This window comes from Fonsecaea multimorphosa (genome assembly GCF_000836435.1).
Source record: "Fonsecaea multimorphosa CBS 102226 unplaced genomic scaffold supercont1.9, whole genome shotgun sequence".
Taxonomy (NCBI): Eukaryota; Fungi; Ascomycota; class Eurotiomycetes; order Chaetothyriales; family Herpotrichiellaceae; genus Fonsecaea; species Fonsecaea multimorphosa.
The window spans coordinates 741,467-762,735 of record NW_015971643.1 but is presented as its reverse complement, the minus strand read 5'-3'; the positions used below and the strand labels follow the sequence as shown (position 1 = coordinate 762,735).

Sequence of the window (21,269 nt, the reverse complement as noted above, 5' to 3'; positions counted from 1 at the left end):
CCACGGTCAAAACGGTCCCTACCACGACCGAGACCGAGACCGAGAACCATATCACGGCCACGAAAATGAATGACCAATGAATGACGGATGTAATCTAGTAATGGAGGAAATGAATCTCACGAAGATATGTTTGTTGTTGTTGTTGTGTTTGTGTTTTTTGGGCTAGTTGTCGAGTATATAGTACTACTTCTGTGTTTGAACATCAGGAACTGAGAATCAACATCTTGAGTCATTTAATAAGAATCGGAACAGTCTTCCCAGTAAGATGGTCGGGTCTAAGGCAGCCTCTATCTGTGCGGTGTAACGTGTTGTTGTACCTCATGGACTCATTTTTATTCGGGGCTGGGGTCTTTGTTCTAATTTCCATCCTTTATCTTTCCTCGCCTTTGCTGTCTCTCTCTCACCCTCTCACCCTCTCTCTCTTGATTCCTCCCCGGCGTTCTTTCCCGCTATACGTCTGGCCGCATTCCCGTTCTTTCTCTATCGCTTGCGCACACGCATGGCACCCAAAGTAGGTGACGGAGTAAGCAAACACACGTCCAAGCCCACCGCCTTCTTAGCAACGCCCTTTCCTGTCTCTGGGTTCAATCAATACCCCTTCCTCCGATCCACCAAGTTGAACATCTTGTCCCCCCTCTCCCTCCTGTCCCAATTGGTCATGAAGACATCATACGCGCGCTGCGCGTACTCGGTCCCCAGCCCGCTGACGTGCGGAGTAATGATGACGTTTTTGGCGTCCCAGAGAGGGTCGTCCTTGGGTAGCGGTTCCGGGTCTGTGACGTCCAACGCGGCGCCCAGGAGGACGTCGTTGTTGAGCGCGGTGACGAGGGCCGGTTGGTCGATTAGGGGACCGCGCGCGATGTTGATGAGGAAGCACGATTTGGACTTCCTCGCCGGTGAGGATGAGGATGAGGTGGCCGTGGTGGTGGTGGTGGGAAGGGAGGCGCCGCCACTGCTGCCCAGGATTTCGAATTCGGGTGTTGAGAACATGTGGCGCGTCGAAGGCGTTAGGGGCAGTGCGATGATCAGCGCGTCAAGTCCCGAGGCGAGGAACGTGTGTAGCGACGCCTTGGATGTCCCTGAGTACCATGCCCGTGGGATCGTGCCGTCTGGGTCGCCTGTCCCGGGGATGATGTAGCCGGTGTCGGTTCTTGAGGCTGTTTTTATGTCAGCTTGGAGTTGGCTCATAAGGAAGGAAAAGAGAAGGGTGGGGGAAAGGACAGGACTCACCAGGCGTTGGGCGCGGGCTGGCAGTGTAGGCGTGAACATGGGCCCCCAAGGCGGAAAAGACGCGGGCGGCTTTCAAGAGTACATAATACATATCAGCGGAGGCCCTACTTCAGGACAGAGAATCATGAACCAGGTAAGAATCCCAAAAGAAAATACAGTTGCGGTACCTTGACGCCCGATACTCCCATACCCAGCAATCCCGACCGTCTTACCCACCCAGTCCGTGCCGTGGGTCAGCATCTTTCTCTCCGTACCCCAGTGGTGCTGCTTCTGCCACTCGTACTCGATCGCATAGTACCGACTCGCAATCAGGGTGGTCATGACGATCCACTCGGTGATGGGTGGCCCATGGATGCCCGAGGACGTGGTGATGGGGATGTCGGTGTCAGTGACGATTGGGTGGGTTAGGTGGGCGTCGACGCCGGCGGAGAAGAGGTGGATGAGTTTCAGACTATAAAGAGGAAACGTAGAGAAGGGGGACATGTTAGGGGCCAAGAAAGCTAGAAGCCAGAAAGAAAGGGGAGAGGGCGGGTTCAGTGATATGGACAGACAGGGGGCATGAGACGTACTTTGGAGCATCTTCCGGTCGGGCAGGGAGGACGGCGATGGTGATGAGGATGGTGACCGATTGCCATAGTTCTGCATTTCGTCGATGAGAGGAGCATCAGTTAGTGGATGAGACGATACGGTGGGTTGGGTCGATGGAAGGAGATCAAGATAGTCGTCAAACAACCGGCATCTCCATCTCTCCATCTCTTCAAATTTCTCTTCTCTTCTCTTGCTCTTACACGTACACACAATCCCCATCTTCATCTTGTCCTTGTCATAAATTCAACCTCGTGAGATTCGCAGGGTTGATTGATCCAACACTCCTCCACCCGCACTCACTCACCTTTTGGCACCAACCCGGACTTATCTTCGCCCTTCTTCCCTCTACCCAGTTGGAAATATGTAATGTCGAAATGGGGGAATCGTCGCTTGATCTCCTCCACCAAAGGTTTGGGCTCCGGTTCCCACAGGACGATGAGGAGATGTTCCTTGTCGGGGCCTCCTCCCATGTTGCTGGTTGCGGCTGCAATGTCGAAGGTGAGAGGGATCAGGAATATATCAATCTAGAATGGCGGCGATGGGAACGAGATGGCTATAGACAGGGAAAGCTCAGAGGAAAGGTCAGCAATGGCATCCATCATCCATGGCGGGGACAATGATAATGATGGCGACATGGGAATTCAACCGTTTATCTCCGAAAACGGCCACATGCACCGATCAATAAGCGAGTCTTCAGCGAGTCTTCAGCGAGTCTTCAGCCGTTTAGCCATGTGGCATGTAATAATCTATTCCATGTCATCGTAAGTCCGACTGCTCAATGCGCAACTGCTGATGCTCAAATACCGACGCTTGCTTGATGAGCCCGTAAACAGCGAAACAGCATGTCCAAACACCAAAAGCCCCAGGTCAATGCTTACTGCCCACCTTGTTCCCCCAATGGCCGTCGCCATCACCACCAAATCTCCCAACTGTCACCCACTGCAGCTTGATCCTTTTATCATCTCGTCGTTCTTGCAACCCGCTCCAGCCCAGCCTCTCTTCCCCCATCTTGCCCAGTCCACCTTCTTTGATCCAGCACCCGATGACGGCGCGAGCCCAGCACAGCTTCTCTTTGATCTCGTTTGTGCGCACAATCTCCATCTCCGACCGACGCAGCGTGTCGTTCATGATATCTTCCAATGGCAAGCTCAATTCATCGCGACGTTCCATGGCCTCCCCGCTTAGACCGCCGTGGCTTGCAAGGCCAATGGCGTCAGTTGGCATGAGATACACGCAATTGACTCGGTACTGCCCATGCTCACCATCCTCCTCCACAGCCGGCCCGTGGATGGTAATCTTGGTATGGTCTGGAAAGTTGAATTGCAATCCGCCATCTGCGAATCTCCAGACCCCAACGTTTCCCACTCGTTGATAGAAGTGCACAAAATGTTGGCTCTTGTCCGCCGCCCTACCACTGGTCGAGTCGTCATGCCTTCCTTGCTTGTTCATATATTTCCCGAACTTGTCCAAAAGCGCCACCTCCTTCATCCGCTCAGCCTCACTGCCCTCCAAGCGGCTTTGGATCGCATTGGCTGCAGCGACTTGGTTTGGGTGTGCTTCAAGGTCGAGGAGGAATCTTCGCGCAGGGACGTCGAGCCGCTTCATCCCGGCTTCATAGTCGCTCTGTTCATAAAATTCGACGTCTGCGGCATCGGGCCCTTGTGGCACAAATTGATACTCAAGCCCCTTGGCTCGTCTGATGGTGTGGCTGCTGGCATGGCGCACGACCACGCAGCTACTGGGCAAAGAGTTGTCTTCCGAGGATTTAAGAATCATGCCAACCGTGCCATCGGAGAGGATATAAGCTATACCATGCCGGGTGGAATAGTCTACCCATTTGTCGACGCGAGGGTATGTGGAACGTGTCCGGACCTTCCTTGTGCCGTATGCTGACCTTGGCCGCCTCCCTGCCTCGTCAAACCTTCGCGGATCAAGGGCTTTGTGTAGACTTTGCAGGGACTGGAGAACATCGCGATTGGAAGTCTGAGGAACCAAGGTGGCACGGTCTGTCCTCGCGATAATTCTAGGTTGATGTTTTGAGAAAGACATTGTGTGAACGGGATCTGCTGTTGATGGCGCCCGTTGTCTCTCTTCGGCGCTGGCTGGTCTCTGCTTTTCTCTCAACCCGGAAATCGTTTGCCTGTCATTTCCACTGGTAGGCTGTAGCACATGACAAGACGCGTCTCCCGTTGACCCTGATGAGCCAGGAGAAGAGGACTTCGGAGTTGCACCTTCTGCTACAACCACCGATTGCGAAGTACTCTTTGCTGGCTGGTTTTCAGGGACTGGGGTGACAGTGGAAATCCCACTTTTGATTCTGCGGCCCTCCGGCCTGTTCTGGCTCAGTTCTTGTTTGACGATCTCATTTAATCCATCAGGTGCAGTCGTCGATCTCGGTAATGTCCTCGATAACTGGGGTACCAGATCACCACGCGAGGCCGCGTTTCTCGTTGTGCGGATAGTAGCAGCTCGTACGGGCCGTTCTCTCAAAAGTGGCTGAAGAAGAGGCTCAACAATTTGCGGTTGCTGTGGCCTGGGGACGTCCTCTTGAGGAGCAATAGGACCCCGTCGGGCTGCTCCTGAAGGGAGTGCTTGCTGCCTTTGCTGGGCTGCAAAGCTTTGAAACGGTCTGGTTGTGGCATTCGCCGGCGGTAAAGGAGCCTTGGACGCCCCAGCTGGTAATCCTTCTGTTTCGGCTTTAGAGGTTCTCGAAGAGAGCGATTCCGGCTGTTCCAAGATAGGCTTTCGACTCCGGACGCGCGATGTTAGGAGTGGATGCTTCTGGCGTGCTGTCCATTCAGCGTAGGCGTCTGAGAATTGTTTATACAGAGTCCCTGGTGGCAAAGGAACCACTGGTGCACACCCTTCTCTATTTTCGGCCTCAATTTCCACCAGAGTTGAGATGTTCAATCCAGTACCGACTCCGGCGCGAGGCCGGCCATCAGAGCCAATGCCAATGCCACATTCGCGGCATATTCTGCCGTGACTGATTCCATAGCCCGCTTGTACTTTGTCTCCGCGTGGGTCAGCATTTTCCAGCCATGTTGGGGTCGCTCTTAAACAAGAAGTGTCCAGCTCGTCGGCAATCGCTCCCATGGTGAAGAACTCGTGCTCAACAAGTTCATCCATCTCTGGTCTCTCGACAGAGTTGAGGTTGAGACACGAAGCCACAAAGTCTTTGGCCTGTTGAGGAATGTAATTCTTGCTGTCAATCCTCCACTCGTACTCCAGCGTCCTCAGTTTCGAGTAAATCTCCTGTTGGGTCTTTGACTGGAAGGGAGGAGTGCCCATGAGCATGGCATAACATATCACCCCCACGGCCCAGGTATCAACCTTGTTGTCGTGTCCACGGGTGCCGGACTTGCTCAAAATCTCTGGAGCGATGTAGTTTGGGGTGCCACACAGTGTTGTCCGACGATCATGCTCGTCTGCCATGACTGCAGCCAAGCCAAAGTCTCCGATCTTGATATTCATTCGGGCGTCCAGGAAAATATTGCCCATCTTCAGATCTCGATGAATGACAGATCGCTTGTGCATGTATTTTACCCCTCCACAAATCTGAATCATGTACCGGCGCACTTCCGGTAGACTGAGGCAGGAGCGGACCTTGACCATTTCGGTAAGACTCCCATTGGGGCACATCTCCAGGACCACGTAGGTGTATTCGTCGATGGTGAACGCACGAAGGAATTCGACAATGTTTGGATGGTGCATTTTGGCATGGATTTGAAGCTCTGTTCGGAACTTTTCCATCATCTTCTTCTGCTCAACCTTGGCTTTGACCACCTTGAGGGCAAATACTTGGGATGTTGTTTTTGACTTTCCCTCGAAACAAACTGCGAATCCTCCTTTTCCTAGTTTCCTGCCCATTATATAGGTTTCTGGCGACGGACCAGGCTCTAATATTGACGGCGGAGGTCTCCATCTGTCGTCGATGCGATCGGGATTGGTAAGTTTGACGTCTGGCTTTGGTTTAGAGTCGACTTTGGGCTTCCTCGAGGCTTTGGGAGGGGCCATGGGGAGATTTGCTGATCGTGGCGAAAGAACCTCCATGTCAGATGCGACGGCTTTGCCAGACAGCGGTGTACTTGTCGCAACTGCCAATGGTTCGAAGAGACAAAGATAGCCGCTGTTGCAGCTTGAACTATGGGAACAAGTCGGAGGTGGTGCACGAATTCATTGGTGACGAAAAGGGATGGAAAATAAACATTGACTAACCATAGGAGGCAAGAATCAGCTGTTGCTTGGCGCCCTTGGCGACGCTTCGGAAATTTTATTTATCCGGCGAGGGGCTTCCAAGCTCCCCACAGCCTCAGGCACCCAACTGGAGCTCGATGATGAACGGCCCCGAGCCCGGCCATAACGAGGCCGAGCGAAAAGTCGCTCAGAACGCGAGGCTCACCACTTTACTCGTTTGAATGGCTCAGTGCTTGTCTGCGTAGCTGGCAATGTGAAAGTGCTGCAAGATGATGAGCCACAGTTAACGACTGGTTGACGCGTGACTGTTGTTTATGGCGCCCGCTGAATGCCCATCACTTCTTCGCTACCGCGGTCAACATGTCGCTGGCCCTCAAATTCACTTCTCTTGCTATTCGTACCCTTTCCAAGCCAATAGCTGTAAGTTACTGCAAAAGCTTTTGTCCCGAAACCTCCTCTGACAACCGAAGAATTTCATCAAGAAACAAGCACGCGAGCATGAAGGCTTCCGCCGGACCTGCATCTCTTTCGCCCAGACTCTCCACCGAATAGATATGCGATGGCGGATAGGTCTACTGCAAGATGCCGCGAGTCTCGAAAGACAGATTGCAAAAGAGCAGGCGGCGGACGCTGCGAAGAAGCATAAACACAACAACATCCCAACAGTCAAGACAGAAGCACAGACCAAAGCTGAAGAGGAGGCCGCCGCAAGGGCCGCCAAAGACGCACAGGAGCCTCCAAAGCCGCGTGCAAAGCCCAAGATCCGACCTCTCTCCGAAGCCAAGGCAATCGAGTCGGGCGCCAACTTTATAAGCGAGGCATTTCTTTTCAGTGTTGCGGCCGGTCTGATTCTGCTGGAGTCGTGGCGGTCCGGCAGGAAAGCGACCCAACGGAGAGATGATATCGCCGAGAGACTGAACGACCTGGAGGAGTCTGAGAAGGCTGCTCGCACCGCATTGGTGGAGCTGGAGAGGGAGGTCCTCCGCCTGCGGGCACAAGAGAACAATGGAAAGCCAACAGCTACAATAAGATTACTGCCCAAGGAGATATACCAAGATAAAGAGGACGAGAAACCGGCGGAACCTACTGGTTACTGGTCACGCCTGACATCTCTCATATCTTTCAATAAGGGTGACAAGAAGGAAGCAAAGGAGGCTCTCGCAGAGAACGAGCCAGGACCTGCAGAACGGATCCTCGTGCAGTCTGATAAGGCGTTAGAGGAGAAGCATAAACAACAAAAGGCCCTTGAAGACGCAGGAAAGGCGGCCACTGCTGAGCAGAAACTAAAACAGTAAGAGAGACGAGGAGATTTTTTCTCAAAAAAAAGGCATGGCCTTTACAACGTTCTCAGCCCCCTTGGCACCAGCACCAGGAGGTTGTTGACCAGCAACTCCCGACTCCCAACCATTTTGTACATTTACCTTGAATATAGAGATACCCCCAATTGGAAAAAGAAGTCCGATATGATCCACGCGATGTTTTCCAAGTCGCTCCGCTCTCGACCTGAATGGCGCACGTTAGGACCTACCCTGGGTGCCTCGACATCCATCGACTTCCAAGGTCATCAAATGAGGTCCACACAAAAAGAGCCAAGAGCAGAGCTGACGATACACCGCAGAAGACCAGGCGATCGTTTGCGATCTTGTCATTCCACTTGGGGGATTCAATCAACGGGCCACCCTCAACGTTCTCTTACTGTGGTCCTCCGATCCCGTGGCCTCTACCGAAGAACGAATGCGTCCATTCCTGTTCAAGGCGGAGCAGGGGAGCGATCACTATGTCACCGTCGTGATTGATAACAAGGGCAACCCCATGCACGCCCTTGGGATCCTCTCATCTCTGCAAAGCCGGTAAGGTGTTCTGGAGAGTCCACTGGAAATCTTGTCCCACTATCTCTGACTGTCCAGCCCAGAATGCTGGATGTTTCACTGGTCCCTATTCTCATTGCGCTGTCGGTGGAAGGTATCCTACCGACAATTGAGCGATACATCCAAGAGCTGCACAAAAATTACGAGATCAAGATACCGCCAGTGCCGATGCCTGAAACTTTGATCGCTCATGCCACCATTTCTGCCCCCGCTCAGCCGCTCTCACAGCACGAGGCCAATGTCTTGACCGATCTTTGTCATTCTATTCGCGATTTGGAGGAAGCTACGAGGACAAGCAGTGGCAGGGAGCAATTAGCCGAGCACCTGGGACCCGCTGTTACAAAGAATCTTGTTGATTTCTGGGAGGATGAATGGATCATTTGACTGTGGACTGAGCGCTGTCGACAGACCGATTCAGCCTGTCCTTGTGTTACATATCCGGCAGCCGGCTCTTGAGGTCCATAAGAGTCTGCCAATGCACAGGAACTCTGGCTGTGAGCTCTTCACTGCATCGATCCGTGCTCCTTGCGGTCATGGCGCCTGATGAGTGGATGAGTCGGACGACTGCTGGTCAGTAAATTTGATTTTCAGGAGGGTAGGTACGTTGATGGTGCAATGATCAATGGATACCTGCTTATGGTTGACTCCGAGGGCATTCCAGAGATGCTGTACCCCTAGATGGCACGTGAGATCAGAGGCGGGAGGTCTCACCTCACCGTAGCCTTCGAGGGAGCGCAAACCAAGTATAAGAGTTCCGATGGCTCCCATGGTCAAAATCCAGGCACGCTTCTCAGACAGAATTTTAGACCGTCTGAAGATCAAACAACATCTGCTACACCATGTTGCTCTCAAAACTCTGCCCCTTACTCTTCTCAGCACTTTCAGTCCTGGCACTGCCAGTTGAAAAAGCCAGCGACTTGACAGCAACCCCCTCAAAGCGTGTCTCCGCCGCAAAATATGCTGAGGTCGCCCACAGAGCAGTTGGGATGGAAGTGTACCCGGCAAATTTCGAGGCCGTCGACTCAGCAGACGTCATCCACGGAGCACAGTATTTGGCTAAGCGCTTTTTCACCACCGAGTATCTTGCAGGGCTTGACGGCGAGGAGATCGTTGAGGCGTACCCGGCCTATGTCAATCACGCTGGCTCGAATGAGGTGATGGGAGGATACCTAGGTAGTAGCTCATGAAAAAAAGGAATAGGGAAGGCGATTGAACAGTAAATTTCACAGGTCAAGAGATGGCAATATGCTCATCTAGGCTGAACACAACGTAACCCAGATTGTGAAACCGATTTCGGATAACCTCAACACGATACACAAGTCATGCCTGGCGCAAGCGCGGATGAAAGTCTGATTTCTGTTCACCTAGCCTTCAATATAGATCAGACAAGGCCCGGGATGCCACTGTTCAGGTCCTAAGATGGATGCAGAGGAGAAATCAGAGGACGCCGCAAGAGGCTCAATCTCTTACCTTGGCGTCTGCCTATGCGAGTTGCACACTTAATTGTCTCGCTGTTGAGGCAAATATCGGCTCGTCGGGTACCTAGGGCTCTTTTAAAGGAGAGGCTAGGTGTACGAGGTACGGTTGGGTCGATCTGGGGCGAGGAGCCTGTGCGTGTGGAGTACGAGTCGTTGAAGCCAAGAAGATGACGGATCATCCATCAACGCGGATTGCGTGTCGTAGCCTCACAGCCACAGCTAATGGTGGCGATGGAGATTGGAGGGTACGAGTGCCTGTCTCGGGAGATATTATTGTCGCAGGCTGCTGGATGGTAGCGATTGTAGAGACCATGGTGACTGACTAACCGCAGCTTCCGCTATAGCGCTGTTCAGCTTGTTAGCCTCAGTGTTGGTGTCAGTGGCCTGTTGGTATGTCATAGTCACTCCGGCGCCTGTTCGGTGCCTGACTGTCGCAAGCATCGACAAAGCACCAAAGCACCGCCGCACTCACACTTACTGCCAATCTCATCGTGACAAGGACAAGGCCACCCCAGCTTTTTTCCAATCGTCCTTCTTCCGTAATTCTTTGCTTTGGCAGTTCTCGTGTCCATACCCATCTTCAGTATATGTCCCTCGTGCAAACTGACTGTCCGTCTCTTTCCAATCCCGTCTTCCCTCCCCGCGCGTATGTCCTAATCAATCCGAGCCTCCACCATGGTCAGTGTCCCCGCCATCAGTCCGCCATACAAATATACTCACTCTCAATCCATAGGGTCAAACAAAGCGCCGCGAGGCCAAGACATCTCGCGCACCTAAATCTTCTCTCTTTGGCGGCGGCAGGTCCGCGCAGGCCGATTCCGGGCAGCCCCAGATCAAAAAGGCGACCTTTGAGATCACAAAAAAGAAGGAAGTGGGCGTCTCAGATCTCACCCTGTTGAGCAAAGTCTCCAATGAATCAATCAACGACAACCTCAAGAAGCGTTTTGAACATGGCGAGATCTACACCTATATCGGCCATGTGCTGGTCTCGGTCAACCCTTTCCGGGACTTGGGAATCTACACAGACCAGATTGTCCAGAGCTACCGTGGCCGAAACCGTCTCGAAGTCCCACCGCACGTTTTTGCCGTCGCAGAGTCTGCCTACTATAACATGAAGGCATACAAAGACAACCAATGTGTCATCATCTCGGGTGAGTCGGGCGCAGGCAAGACGGAAGCTGCCAAGCGCTTGATGCAGTACATTGCGAGCGTCTCTGGCGGGACCGACTCCAGAATCCAGAGGACCAAGGACATGGTCCTAGCTACGAATCCGCTCCTCGAGTCCTTCGGCAACGCCAAAACACTGCGAAACAACAATTCCTCCCGTTTCGGAAAATACCTCGAGCTCGAGTTTAATGAACAAGGTGAGCCTGTGGGGGCCAAAGTCACAAACTACCTGCTGGAGAAGAGCCGGGTGGTGGGACAGATCACAAACGAGAGGAATTTCCACATATTCTATCAGTTCACCAAAGCTGCCCCAAAGGAGTATAGAGATACCTACGGTGTGCAGCAACCTCAGTCGTATGTGTACACGAGCAAGTCGAAATGCTTCGATGTACCGGGAATAGACGATGCGAGCGACTTCCGAGAGACCCTGAACGCCATGCAGATCATTGGCCTCACCAAGGCCGAGCAGGATAATATCTTCCGTCTTCTGGCGGCCATTTTGTGGATTGGCAACATCACATTCAGGGAGAATGATCAAGGAGGTGTCGACATCGCAGATGAATCTGTGGTGGATTTTGTCGCCTACCTTCTAGAAGTTGAGTCGTCTCATGTGCACAAGGCTATGACCATCAGAATAGTCGAAACAGCCCGTGGTGGCGGACGGAGAGGGTCCATCTACGAGTCGCCCTTGAATCCGGTCCAGGCGAGCGCTGTTCGAGACGCTCTAGCCAAAGCCATATACTTCAATCTCTTCGATTGGATTGTGGCGCGCACCAATGTCTCACTGAGATCCCAGGGAGCGGTGAAAAACACGATTGGTATTCTCGACATTTACGGGTTCGAAATCTTTGAGAAGAACTCGTTCGAGCAGCTGTGTATCAACTACGTCAACGAAAAATTGCAGCAAATCTTCATTCAATTGACATTGAAAGCCGAGCAGGAGGAGTACGCCCGTGAACAAATCCAATGGACTCCGATCAAGTATTTCGACAACAAAGTCGTCTGCTCTTTGATCGAGGACAAGAGACCCCCGGGTGTCTTCGCTGCTCTCAACGACGCTTGCGCAACAGCTCATGCAGACTCTGGAGCTGCCGACCAGACCTTTGTCGGCCGACTGAACTTCCTCTCCAATAATCCCAACTTTGAGAACAGACAAGGCCAATTCATCATCAAGCATTATGCTGGTGATGTGAGCTACCAGGTGGCGGGAATGACGGACAAGAACAAGGATCAACTGCTAAAAGATCTTCTCAATCTGGTCAGCGAAAGCTCAAATGCATTTGTCCACGAGCTATTCCCCAACCAAGTTGACCAGGACGACAAGCGACGACCTCCAACCGCCGGGGACAAGATCAAGATATCTGCGAATGAACTGGTTGATACCCTTATGCAAGCTCAGCCGTCTTACATCCGAACCATCAAACCTAATGAGAACAAATCGCCCAAAGAATACAACGAACCTAATGTGCTCCACCAGATCAAATATCTCGGTCTCCAAGAGAACGTTCGCATTCGGCGAGCTGGTTTCGCCTACCGTCAGACCTTTGATAAATTTGTGGAAAGATTCGCCCTGCTGTCACCCAAACTTTCATACGCCGGAGAATACACCTACACAGGAGACGTCAGGACTGCGTCGGAAATTATTTTCAAAGACACAAGCATTCCAAAAGAGGAATATCAGATGGGTGTGACTAAAGCCTTCATTAAGACTCCTGAGACCTTGTTTGGGCTTGAGCATATGAGAGACCGGTATTGGCATAACATGGCCGTCCGCATTCAAAGAGCTTGGAGAAACTACCTGCGATATCGGGCCGAAGCCGCCACGAGGATTCAAAGGTTCTGGCGCAAATCCAAGGTTGGTGTTAAAGAGATTGAATTCCGAGATCAAGGACACAAACTCCTGGCTGGCCGGAAGGAACGTCGCAGATACAGCTTGCTCGGTTCCAGACGATTCTTCGGCGATTACCTTGGTCTCAACATGCCGGGTGGTCAAGGCCGTGTCCTCAGGGATGCGGTCCACCTCAATCCTCAAGAACGTTGTGTGTTTTCCGCGCGTTGCGAGCTGTTGGTCACCAAGTTCGGGCGATCCTCACAGCGGATGCCCAGGATCCTTGTCCTGACTCCCAAATCGGTCTACATCATTGTGCAAGCCGTTGTGAACAACCAACTTCAAATCTCCGCAGAAAGAACAATACCCATTGGCGCGGTGAAATATATCTCGTGCTCGAACCTGCGGGATGACTGGTTTGCCCTTGGTGTTGGGTCTGCTCAGGAGCCGGATCCCCTCCTCAACTGTGTTTTCAAGACTGAATTCTTCCTGCAATTCAGGACAGTCGCGGTCGGTGGCATGAACCTCAAAATCGGGCCCCAGATTGAGTACAACAAGAAGCCGGGAAAACCTGCTGTGGTCAAAGTCCAGAAAGATCCCGGAGTCACTCGAGACGACGTATACAAGTCAGGGACGATCCACGTTCCGCAAGGAGAGTCTCCAAATTCGGTTTCGAAGCCCACTCCACGTGCTAAGGCAGTTGCCAGACCCATCACCACCGGTAAACTGCTCAGACCGGGCGGACCAGGGGGTCAGCCTTCGAAGACGGCCGCCAGACGAGCTGTTCCCGCGCCTAGACCCACCCCGCAAACTCAGCGTCCTGTTCCAACACCTGCTGCTGCTCATGCCCTCCCTCAACAGCCAAACGGCGCTTCTTCGCATGCTCGAAACGATTCAGCATCATCGTATGGTAGAACCGCACCTCCACCGCCCCCACCGCCTCCCCCGGCCGCTGCTCCTGCGGCAGTACCATCCAAGCCTCAAGCTAAAGTGAAGTACGACTTTAATTCACCTAATGCAAACGAGCTGTCTATCAAGGCAGGCGACATTGTGGAGATTGTACAGAAGGAAAACAATGGTAAGCTCGATCGAACTTCTTGACCACATTTGGTGTCGGAACTGACGTGAACCGCTTAGGCTGGTGGCTCTGCAAGAACCCTCACACCGAGGCACAAGGTTGGACACCGTCTGCCTACGTAGAAGAGATTGAGCAGGCACGCGCCGCACCTCCGCCTCCTCCGCCACCCCCAGTTGCACACCGTCCTGTTCCAACACCATCGGTCATGGTCAATGGAGGTCCTAAGCCCGGGACGCCACCGGTTGGTGGCAGAGCTAAACCCACGCCTCCGGCGCCACCGGCCAAACGACCGGTTCCTGGGGCAAGGAAACCGGACGCGTCACCTGCCAGAGATAGTGCAGTGGGCTTGGGCACGAACAGCGGGACAAATTCTGGCCGTGCCACGCCGAGCAGTATTGGAGGTGGCAGTCTAGCTGGTGGATTGGCGGAGGCGCTGAGAGCCAGGCAGAGCGCGATGAGTGGCAGAGACAAGGATCGAGAGGAAGATGACGACTGGTAGATGGTTGCTTGGGGGATGATGAGAAGTGTGCCATGAATGAAAAAACATGACGATTCAAGACTGATTGGGATGTCGGTCATTTTGGAAGAATGAGTGCGCAGAAGATTGGCATTGTTGGGCCTGGCAGGTTGTCGATGCAAGCGTGCAACTCATGCAAGAATGAATATGAGACATGAAATGAACAAGGCCAGACCACAGGACTCGTTTTTGACGGGGGAATTGCTCGAGGCTTGAAGGTCCCTGGTGTCTCCCTGCCCCGTGCTCAAGGTGCCTATGGCATTCAGCGTTGATCTGCGCATGTCGCCCTTGTATATTCCTCCCTCTAGAACGACAAGAGAAGGCCCCTTCATCTGCCTGTAGCTCCCCGACTACCGCCAATCTACAGTGACCTAGTACTTTAGCCCCATTCGCCTGCTCGTAGAGCCCCATGGATTCAATTCAGGATGGGCCGGGGAAAAGGGTGGTGTAATTCAAGCCACGGCCAACAAGCCCTTGGCCTGCTCGCGGACCATGTCCTCTGTCAGTGTGCGATCCGCATAGTCGACACCCTGCTCCCTCAGCCGCCGGTTCTCCTCCTCCATCCACCGGGCCTGCACGCGCAACCTCTCGGGCACGACGGCTCTCCGCTCGCCCGTGACTTTCCAGCCGCGCAGTTTCTCGCGCCCGCCCAGGTCGCGGATCGTCTTGAGCTCGACGAGCGAGTAGTAGTAGTAGTCGTCGTCGTCGTCGTCTCCTTTGCTGGCGTTGGTATTGGCGTTGGCGTTGGCGCTCGACCTTACGCTCTCGCTCTCGCTCTCGCCGCCACGGTCAAATCTGAACGGCTCCCTCAGGCTCACGGGCGGGTTGGTGATGATGCGCGCGAGCCGGCGGCCGTTCTTGGACGCCGAGTGCAGCATCAGGGGATGCAGCAGGATCACGTCGCCCACTTGGCCGGTCATTTCGTGGAAGGACGACGGGGCGCATTCCTGGACGACCGAGTTGAAGAATTTCAGGCCTGGGTCGGCGGTCGGTTCTGGAGAGTCGACGGGCATCCTTTGGATTATTTTTAATTATTAGTTTTTATAACCCTGATAAGAACAAAAGCTGTCCCTTCCTTCTTTTATCGAAAAGGGGGAGCGTTTTTGGAGCGTTTCTCTCTTTGAGATGTTGGGTGTTACAGGGACTCGACAACTGCGGTTGAACTTACATGTGCGGCGTGACGCCTTCGGGGTGGTCATACTGTACGTTTACGATACCGGTGTGAGTTTCTGTGTCCATTTTGGGGGGTCTCCATGTTCCTTCTCCTGGTAGGGACTTACAAGCCACTTGCCGATTCGCGCCGGTCCTTCAGTGCAGATCCATGTGCCGCCGCCGTTGGGGAGGATGTCGGTGAACAAGGGAATCACCAACAGAGCCTGCTCCGGAGAGTCGAGGAAGTGGATGAAGAAGTCGCCTGTGTGCGTCCCGTGGTCAGTCAGATTCAGATTAGGATAGGAGAGATGATGATGCAGAATCCTCCCTTCTCTTCTCCTCTGCGTTTCCCCCTTCGCCACTGCCACATATTTCCCTTTTGAAACATCTCGCCCAACTCGTGGCCACCTCCAGGAATCTGCGTCAGGCTGAATTTCAACCTTGAGGCGAGCAGGACAGCTAGCCAGCAAGCCAGCCAGCCAGCACTTCAGAACACTTCTACCCCACTGGATTCTTATACTGGGAGAATCACATTGTCATCATGACTTACCATCGACATGCCACCCCTCCAGCTCCTTGGGACCGACCTCCTTGCCCTCGCCCTCGGGCGTGCCCAGGTTCACAATAAACGAGTCGCTCCAGGTCTTGCTCTTGTCCGTGACGCGCTCCTCGCCGCCCACGAGGTCGCAGATGGCGTCCCACGCCTTGGGCGCGAACTCGGCCACCGTCAGCCGTCGGTGCTCCGGCATGTTGGTGCGCTCGCGCGTCCACGTCGTCTTATCGTGCGGGTCCATCCCCAGTCGCGTCCACACGTCTCGCGTCCACTCGGCCGACGCCGCCCGGCTGAAACACCCCGGGATCACGACGTAGCCGTGCTCCATGAAGTGCGAGACGTCCTCTGGCGTCAAGACTTTGCAGGGTCTGGACGACATGGCTTGTTACCACCTTTGTTGTTGTTGTTGTCGTCGTCGTCGTTTCTCGTAGACGCTGCCGGATATACGACGAAAGAACTCGTGCAAGCTTCTTCGACGGGTTATTGTGAATCGGCTTCGAGGCAGACAAGATACACACACAGCCTTGCGCTAGAGCTTCTTCAATTGGCTTGCTTGATTAAACGCAGTCGTGATCCGAAAAGACCAGGGAAAGAATAGGGCGGATAAGTAAGATAGAACAGAAAATGTTACACGGATGCTTTCACCCTCTTTTCCCGTCAACCCTTACCAGCCCAGTCACACTTGACCATCGAGGCGAGGTGAGCGAGGGCCGAGCCCTTTCATCGCATGCGTGCATGCATCCAAAAGCATGACCAATTCAGCCGGGAAAGCAAAAATGCCGGATTTGGGGGGGAAAGAGGGGTTTATTTCACCATCGACATTTACCCGATCGACCTATGGGGAGGAAAAGCTGGAGAAGGAGGGGAGGCGGGCTTCAGCGCAAGCAACGAGCGCAGCCAGCCAGCCAGCCAGCCAGCCATTCAGCCACAAGATGGATGGTCAGGGGGATGGATCGATGGATCGATGTATGGCACGACAACCGGCACGGGTAAGGGGGACCTCGAGGCGAGAGGTTCCTCCGTGGCAAAATGGGACGGGGAATGAAGGAGGGGGAGAGGTGGAGGCATGTGATAAGTATGCTCGATGCGGTGGTACCAACCAAGTGATCCGTTCTCAAAAAGAAGAGCAGCTCGTGAAGGAGACGGCCAGTCTGTGGATCAAGACAAAAACTACATATGTGTGGAAGTACCGGTGCAACCTGGTATTTGCAGAGCGCGTTCGTCCTCCGCATTCAATCCGGCTGTGTCGCTGTTAAGCAGTCCGCTTCTTAAGAAGCTCTTCCTTTCAGCACGATATCGCATGTTGAAACATCTAGACATTTGCATTAGGGGATGAAAGGGAATCGCTGCGTCGCGATTGAGGCTGAGAAGGTTGGATATCTACTTTTGAATTCTCATTCATGCTACCTGGATGGTCTCTCAGGCTGGATCTTCTGTTTCACCATGCGGTAGGAAGCATCAAGCTACCATCCTAATGTCATATCTACCAGAGTCTTCCAATCTCTACCATAATTGTCAGCCATCAGTCCTCATACCAATCTTGCATGTATCCGAGGTCTAAATGACCTGCAATATCTCCAGTCCTCAAACCAGACCTCAAGATATTGTTTCCTTGTCCATGGCGGTATTGATGTGGAATCCTCAGAGCTTTCATACGACATCGGCATAGAGAGGTGAATGGTATCGTAGAACTCGCTATTCATGGTTCAAGAGTAATGAGTTCGAATGCGCTTGGTCCGTATTGACACAAACATCTGGATATGTCTTCGAGGAAGTCGAGCACCATATCGGGAATGCAAGACGACTTCACTCATCAGCTCGGCCAGTTCTATTCCACCGCCCGTTTGCAGTGCCATTCATAGGCCAGTCCGTCCAACGTGGCGAATCTCCTGAATCATGACCGGTACCATTGTGGCCGGGCCTATGTCCTTGGCTGGTACCATTGTGGCCGGGCCTATGTCCTTGGCTGGTACCATTGTGGCCAGGCCTATGTCCTTGACTGGTATCGTTGGAGCCATGCCAATGTCCATGATGCGACGCAGAGGCAGCGACAAACGGAAAGCCTCCAGCCTGGCCACGATCCAGCAAGATGGAATTGTTGGGCAGTATGACCGCATCCTCAATATATCCAAGGACAACCGTTGTGTTCGAGGCATCCCGAATAGTTCCATCCGGCAGCTCACGACATAGAGGAATGTTCCATTCGTTGACGCAAGGGACAGGATGCTTGAAGATACAGCTGCAGTAATAGTCGCACCAAGTCACACCTTGATTTTGTACGGTGGAAGTCCGCATAACCGTCATGTTGTAACCACAGAAATATCCCAGATCCGATTGCTGGCAGAAGCTAGGACCGTCCGGGACATTGCCGCAGTTGAGAGCGAAAGGACTGGAGGATTGGCTTGGAACACCACTTGGAGGGGCAACGGCTGTAGAGTCTGGACTCTCATCTTCAGTCGCAGACATTTCCATTTGTCTTGAATGTTGCTCGAAAGGACTTGGGCATCGGCAGCTGTGAGTGCATTCAGGAACGTCGGTACCACTGTGAACAAGAGTTCGTAGAACAGTATCCGTCTGTGCAACGCATGAATAGCCTTCCTCTCGGCAGTGGTCGGTAAGTGATTCATCGGAGCTGCCGGGCGACGAAGAACAGGTCATCCCAAAGGGAGATGGGACAGTCGCGATGCCATTACTTCTGCGCTCTGCACGGGCTCTTGGCTTCTGCCGCAATGGAATAGCAGACACAAGGGGTTTTGATGGCGGACAAGCGCAACCAGCTTGGCAAATAGCAACGACATCCTTGGGACGCTGCAAGACATAAGCCGGCCCAGGCTCAATGGCACAACTATAGCCCTGATTCTTGCAGTACTCGGTCAAAGTCCAATTGAATGACCATTTACCTTTGACAATCCCATCGTTCGAATCGCAGTAAAGTAGAATGTCCTGAATGGTCAAGCTGGGTGTTGGGGAGGGCTTCTTCGGTGGAGTCGGTGCTACATCAAACTCGCTTCCTTGACGCTTCCAAGTTGGCGAGGGGCACTCACAAGCGTTATCGCATGCCTTGATGTCCTCCGAGCCAGGCTGTAAGGTCAAGGTCGAAGATGCGCGTCCTGGATCGCTAGTGCATGAGTAGCCATGGGTCGCGCAGAATGTGGTCAGGTTCTTGTCAAACAGCAGTCCGCCAGCAGGATATACTTGAGTGGGCTGCTGCGGCGACTTGCATATGATATGGTATGGGTCGGCTGATACCGCGGCCAAATCTCTCGTAACCACTTTGCGGAAGTCCAATGTACCATTAGGGTAGGTATATGCATCGCTAACCTCTCCCAGGAAGGTTCCATTCTCAGTGTAGACCATCTTGCCTTTGGTCAGGCATGTAGTGAGAAGGGCTGCATTTGGAAAGCACTGAATTGATGGCGCGATATCCCAACAGAAACAGTTTTCTTCGCACCAGGCATTAATGGCGCCTTTGTTGTTCAAAGCACCCTTCGAAGTGCAGTAATACTGGGCCTTCGAACCGCACCGAGCGGTGTTCTCGCGGTCTTGGCATATCAGCCCGTAGTTGTGACGCTTCGCAAGTGCTTTGGTGGACGTAAAACTCAGACTGCCATTGGCGAGGACTTGGGCGTCCGAGAGGTTGCCGATGACAGTACCATTGACCGTGTCAAAGACCGTATCATGTTTGACTCCGCAAGGTACATACTTGACTTCAAGAAGGATGCACGGTTTCGGGTTGATGTTGACACAAGTGCAGTGGTCCTCGCAAGCTGTTTCAGCCTGGCCTTTGTGCTGCACCTTTCCTAATGCATTGCAGTAATAGCCATGTGCTGAGGCCTGACACAACCCTGTAAGAGTACGGTCGTAACAGACTAGTGCTTGGTCATGGCTGAGTCCCGTATCACGCTTTGCAATTGCTGTGGTAAGGTCCAGGGTGCCATTGGGAAGAATGCTCGCGTCGGAGACATTACCAAGGAGCCCACCGGTTGTGGCATTCAAAACCATGTTATCAACAACTGAACACTGTTTGATAGCTTTGTTGACCAGACAGGACTGTGGCCCAGGTAGGAGATTCTGGCATTTGCAAATGTCGTCGCACAAAATATCCTTCGATTTGTACATAACCTTACCCGAGGAGCTGCAAGAGTAACCGATAGATTGACACATAGTGGTCCATTCTCTGTCATCGCAGACCAGGGCATAGTTGTGGTGGGCCTTGTCTGCATCTGCGTCTCGACGCGCTAGACCGGAGCCATTGCCAGGGAGCCCACCGGTTGTGGCATTCACAACCATGTTGGTTACACCTGAACATTGTTTGATGGCGTTGTGAACTATACAGTTCTTTGGCGCAGGTAGGAGATTCTGGCATCTGCAGATGTCGTCGCAGAAAGAGGCCTTCTGTGTGTACGTAACCCTGCCCGAGGAGCTGCAAGAGTAACCGATAGATCGGCACAAGCTGGTCCAATCTTTGTCATCGCAGACTAGTGCATAGTTGTGATGGACCTTGTCTGGGTCTACGTCTCGACGCTCTAGATCGGAAACATTGCCAGGGAGCCCACCGGTTGTGAGATCGGAGCCATTGCCAGGGAGACCACCGGTTGTGAGATCGGAACCATTGCCAGGGAGCCCACCGGTTGTGGCATTCACAACCATGTTGGTTTTACCTGAACACTGTTTGATCGCTTTGTGAAGTATACAGTTGTTGGGCGCAGGTAGGAGATTCTGGCATCTGCAGATGTCGCAGAATGAGATCTTCTCTGTGTACGTAACCTTGCCCTTGGAGTTGCAAGAGTAACCAAAGGATCGGCACAAGCCGGTGTAATCTTTGTCACCGCAGACTATTGCATAGTTGTGATGGATCTTTTCTGGGTCTGAGTCTCGACGCTCGAGAGTGGACAAAGTGTTGACCGATGAGTGAGAGGGGACTATGTCATGTGAGGGACGAACTGACACCTCCTTGGAAGCAGTCAGGGTGGGAGCGTGATAGCCATGGTGAGAGGTGGGTGTGTGATGCCAGCTGCTGACAACAGAGTGGTGGCCTTTGGTGCGGTGAGTGCCTTGAAGAGGACCAGCATTGAGGAAGCCAGCAAAGAAGCAGAGAATGACCGTGAGATAGAGGAGTGTAGCTTGAGGCCAGCCTGGAAAAGTGTCAAGTTAGTTCACTTCCTCTGTATCATGATCGGGTGTTGACCCCAAACGCACCTTTCATCTTGACCTCCATGACGGTGGCCAAGAAGCTGCTGAGCTCAGTGGCGAGGGATATCAATCAGCACCAGCGGCACCGAGAAAGAGCAGGAAGAGGGGTTGTGCGAAAGAACGACTTGATGTAGAAGAAGCGATTGATGAGGAAGAAAACAGCGAGGGTGATGAGGAAGAGGAAGGGAATGAAGATGAGACAAGAAGCCTTTTGTGCGATGAAATATCAAGCGACAACGACTGTCACTTGGCGAAAGAGTCACCAGGTCGACATTCACTTCGCCCAAATTCACCAGTCTGTCACCTTTGGGTGCGGCAGCGGCATCAAAGTGAAAACAGATCAAAACTTAGGTCAACCACTGCCCTTCACCGCGCTGTCTGTTGTCACTTTCGAACAACTCCCTGCGCCCGCAGGTGTGA

The 21,269-nt window shown here is 53.1% G+C and overlaps 7 protein-coding genes across 7 annotated transcripts; 3 read left to right on the top strand and 4 right to left on the bottom strand.

Moving 5' to 3' along the window:
* Window positions 1–588: 588 nt before the first annotated feature.
* Window positions 589–2,288, bottom strand: Z520_05430 (uncharacterized protein; the record flags this gene model as incomplete). Its single annotated transcript, XM_016775933.1, has 5 exons — window positions 589–1,157; window positions 1,231–1,299; window positions 1,398–1,681; window positions 1,800–1,869; window positions 2,123–2,288. The coding sequence occupies 5 exons, from the start codon at window positions 2,286–2,288 to the stop codon at window positions 589–591; spliced, it is 1,158 nt and encodes a 385-aa protein (XP_016633092.1).
* A 397-nt stretch (window positions 2,289–2,685) lies between these two features.
* Window positions 2,686–5,871, bottom strand: Z520_05429 (uncharacterized protein; the record flags this gene model as incomplete). Its single annotated transcript, XM_016775932.1, has 1 exon — window positions 2,686–5,871. The coding sequence occupies one exon, from the start codon at window positions 5,869–5,871 to the stop codon at window positions 2,686–2,688; it is 3,186 nt and encodes a 1,061-aa protein (XP_016633091.1).
* Window positions 5,872–6,375: 504 nt separating this feature from the next.
* On the top strand, window positions 6,376–8,267 carry Z520_05428 (uncharacterized protein; the record flags this gene model as incomplete). Its single annotated transcript, XM_016775931.1, has 5 exons — window positions 6,376–6,435; window positions 6,486–7,306; window positions 7,448–7,575; window positions 7,634–7,865; window positions 7,928–8,267. The coding sequence occupies 5 exons, from the start codon at window positions 6,376–6,378 to the stop codon at window positions 8,265–8,267; spliced, it is 1,581 nt and encodes a 526-aa protein (XP_016633090.1).
* Window positions 8,268–8,722: 455 nt separating this feature from the next.
* Z520_05427 (uncharacterized protein) lies at window positions 8,723–9,070 on the top strand (the record flags this gene model as incomplete). Its single annotated transcript, XM_016775930.1, has 1 exon — window positions 8,723–9,070. One exon carries the CDS (start codon window positions 8,723–8,725, stop codon window positions 9,068–9,070), a length of 348 nt encoding a protein of 115 aa, XP_016633089.1.
* Window positions 9,071–10,036: 966 nt separating this feature from the next.
* Window positions 10,037–13,933, top strand: Z520_05426 (myosin-1; the record flags this gene model as incomplete). The annotated part of the gene is made up of 3 exons (XM_016775929.1): window positions 10,037–10,039; window positions 10,095–13,434; window positions 13,494–13,933. The coding sequence occupies 3 exons, from the start codon at window positions 10,037–10,039 to the stop codon at window positions 13,931–13,933; spliced, it is 3,783 nt and encodes a 1,260-aa protein (XP_016633088.1).
* Window positions 13,934–14,403: 470 nt separating this feature from the next.
* On the bottom strand, window positions 14,404–16,035 carry Z520_05425 (uncharacterized protein; the record flags this gene model as incomplete). The annotated part of the gene is made up of 4 exons (XM_016775928.1): window positions 14,404–14,965; window positions 15,120–15,151; window positions 15,232–15,365; window positions 15,654–16,035. 4 exons carry the CDS (start codon window positions 16,033–16,035, stop codon window positions 14,404–14,406), a joined length of 1,110 nt encoding a protein of 369 aa, XP_016633087.1.
* Window positions 16,036–17,462: 1,427 nt separating this feature from the next.
* Window positions 17,463–20,874, bottom strand: Z520_05424 (uncharacterized protein; the record flags this gene model as incomplete). Its single annotated transcript, XM_016775927.1, has 2 exons — window positions 17,463–20,791; window positions 20,856–20,874. 2 exons carry the CDS (start codon window positions 20,872–20,874, stop codon window positions 17,463–17,465), a joined length of 3,348 nt encoding a protein of 1,115 aa, XP_016633086.1.
* Window positions 20,875–21,269: the final 395 nt, after the last annotated feature.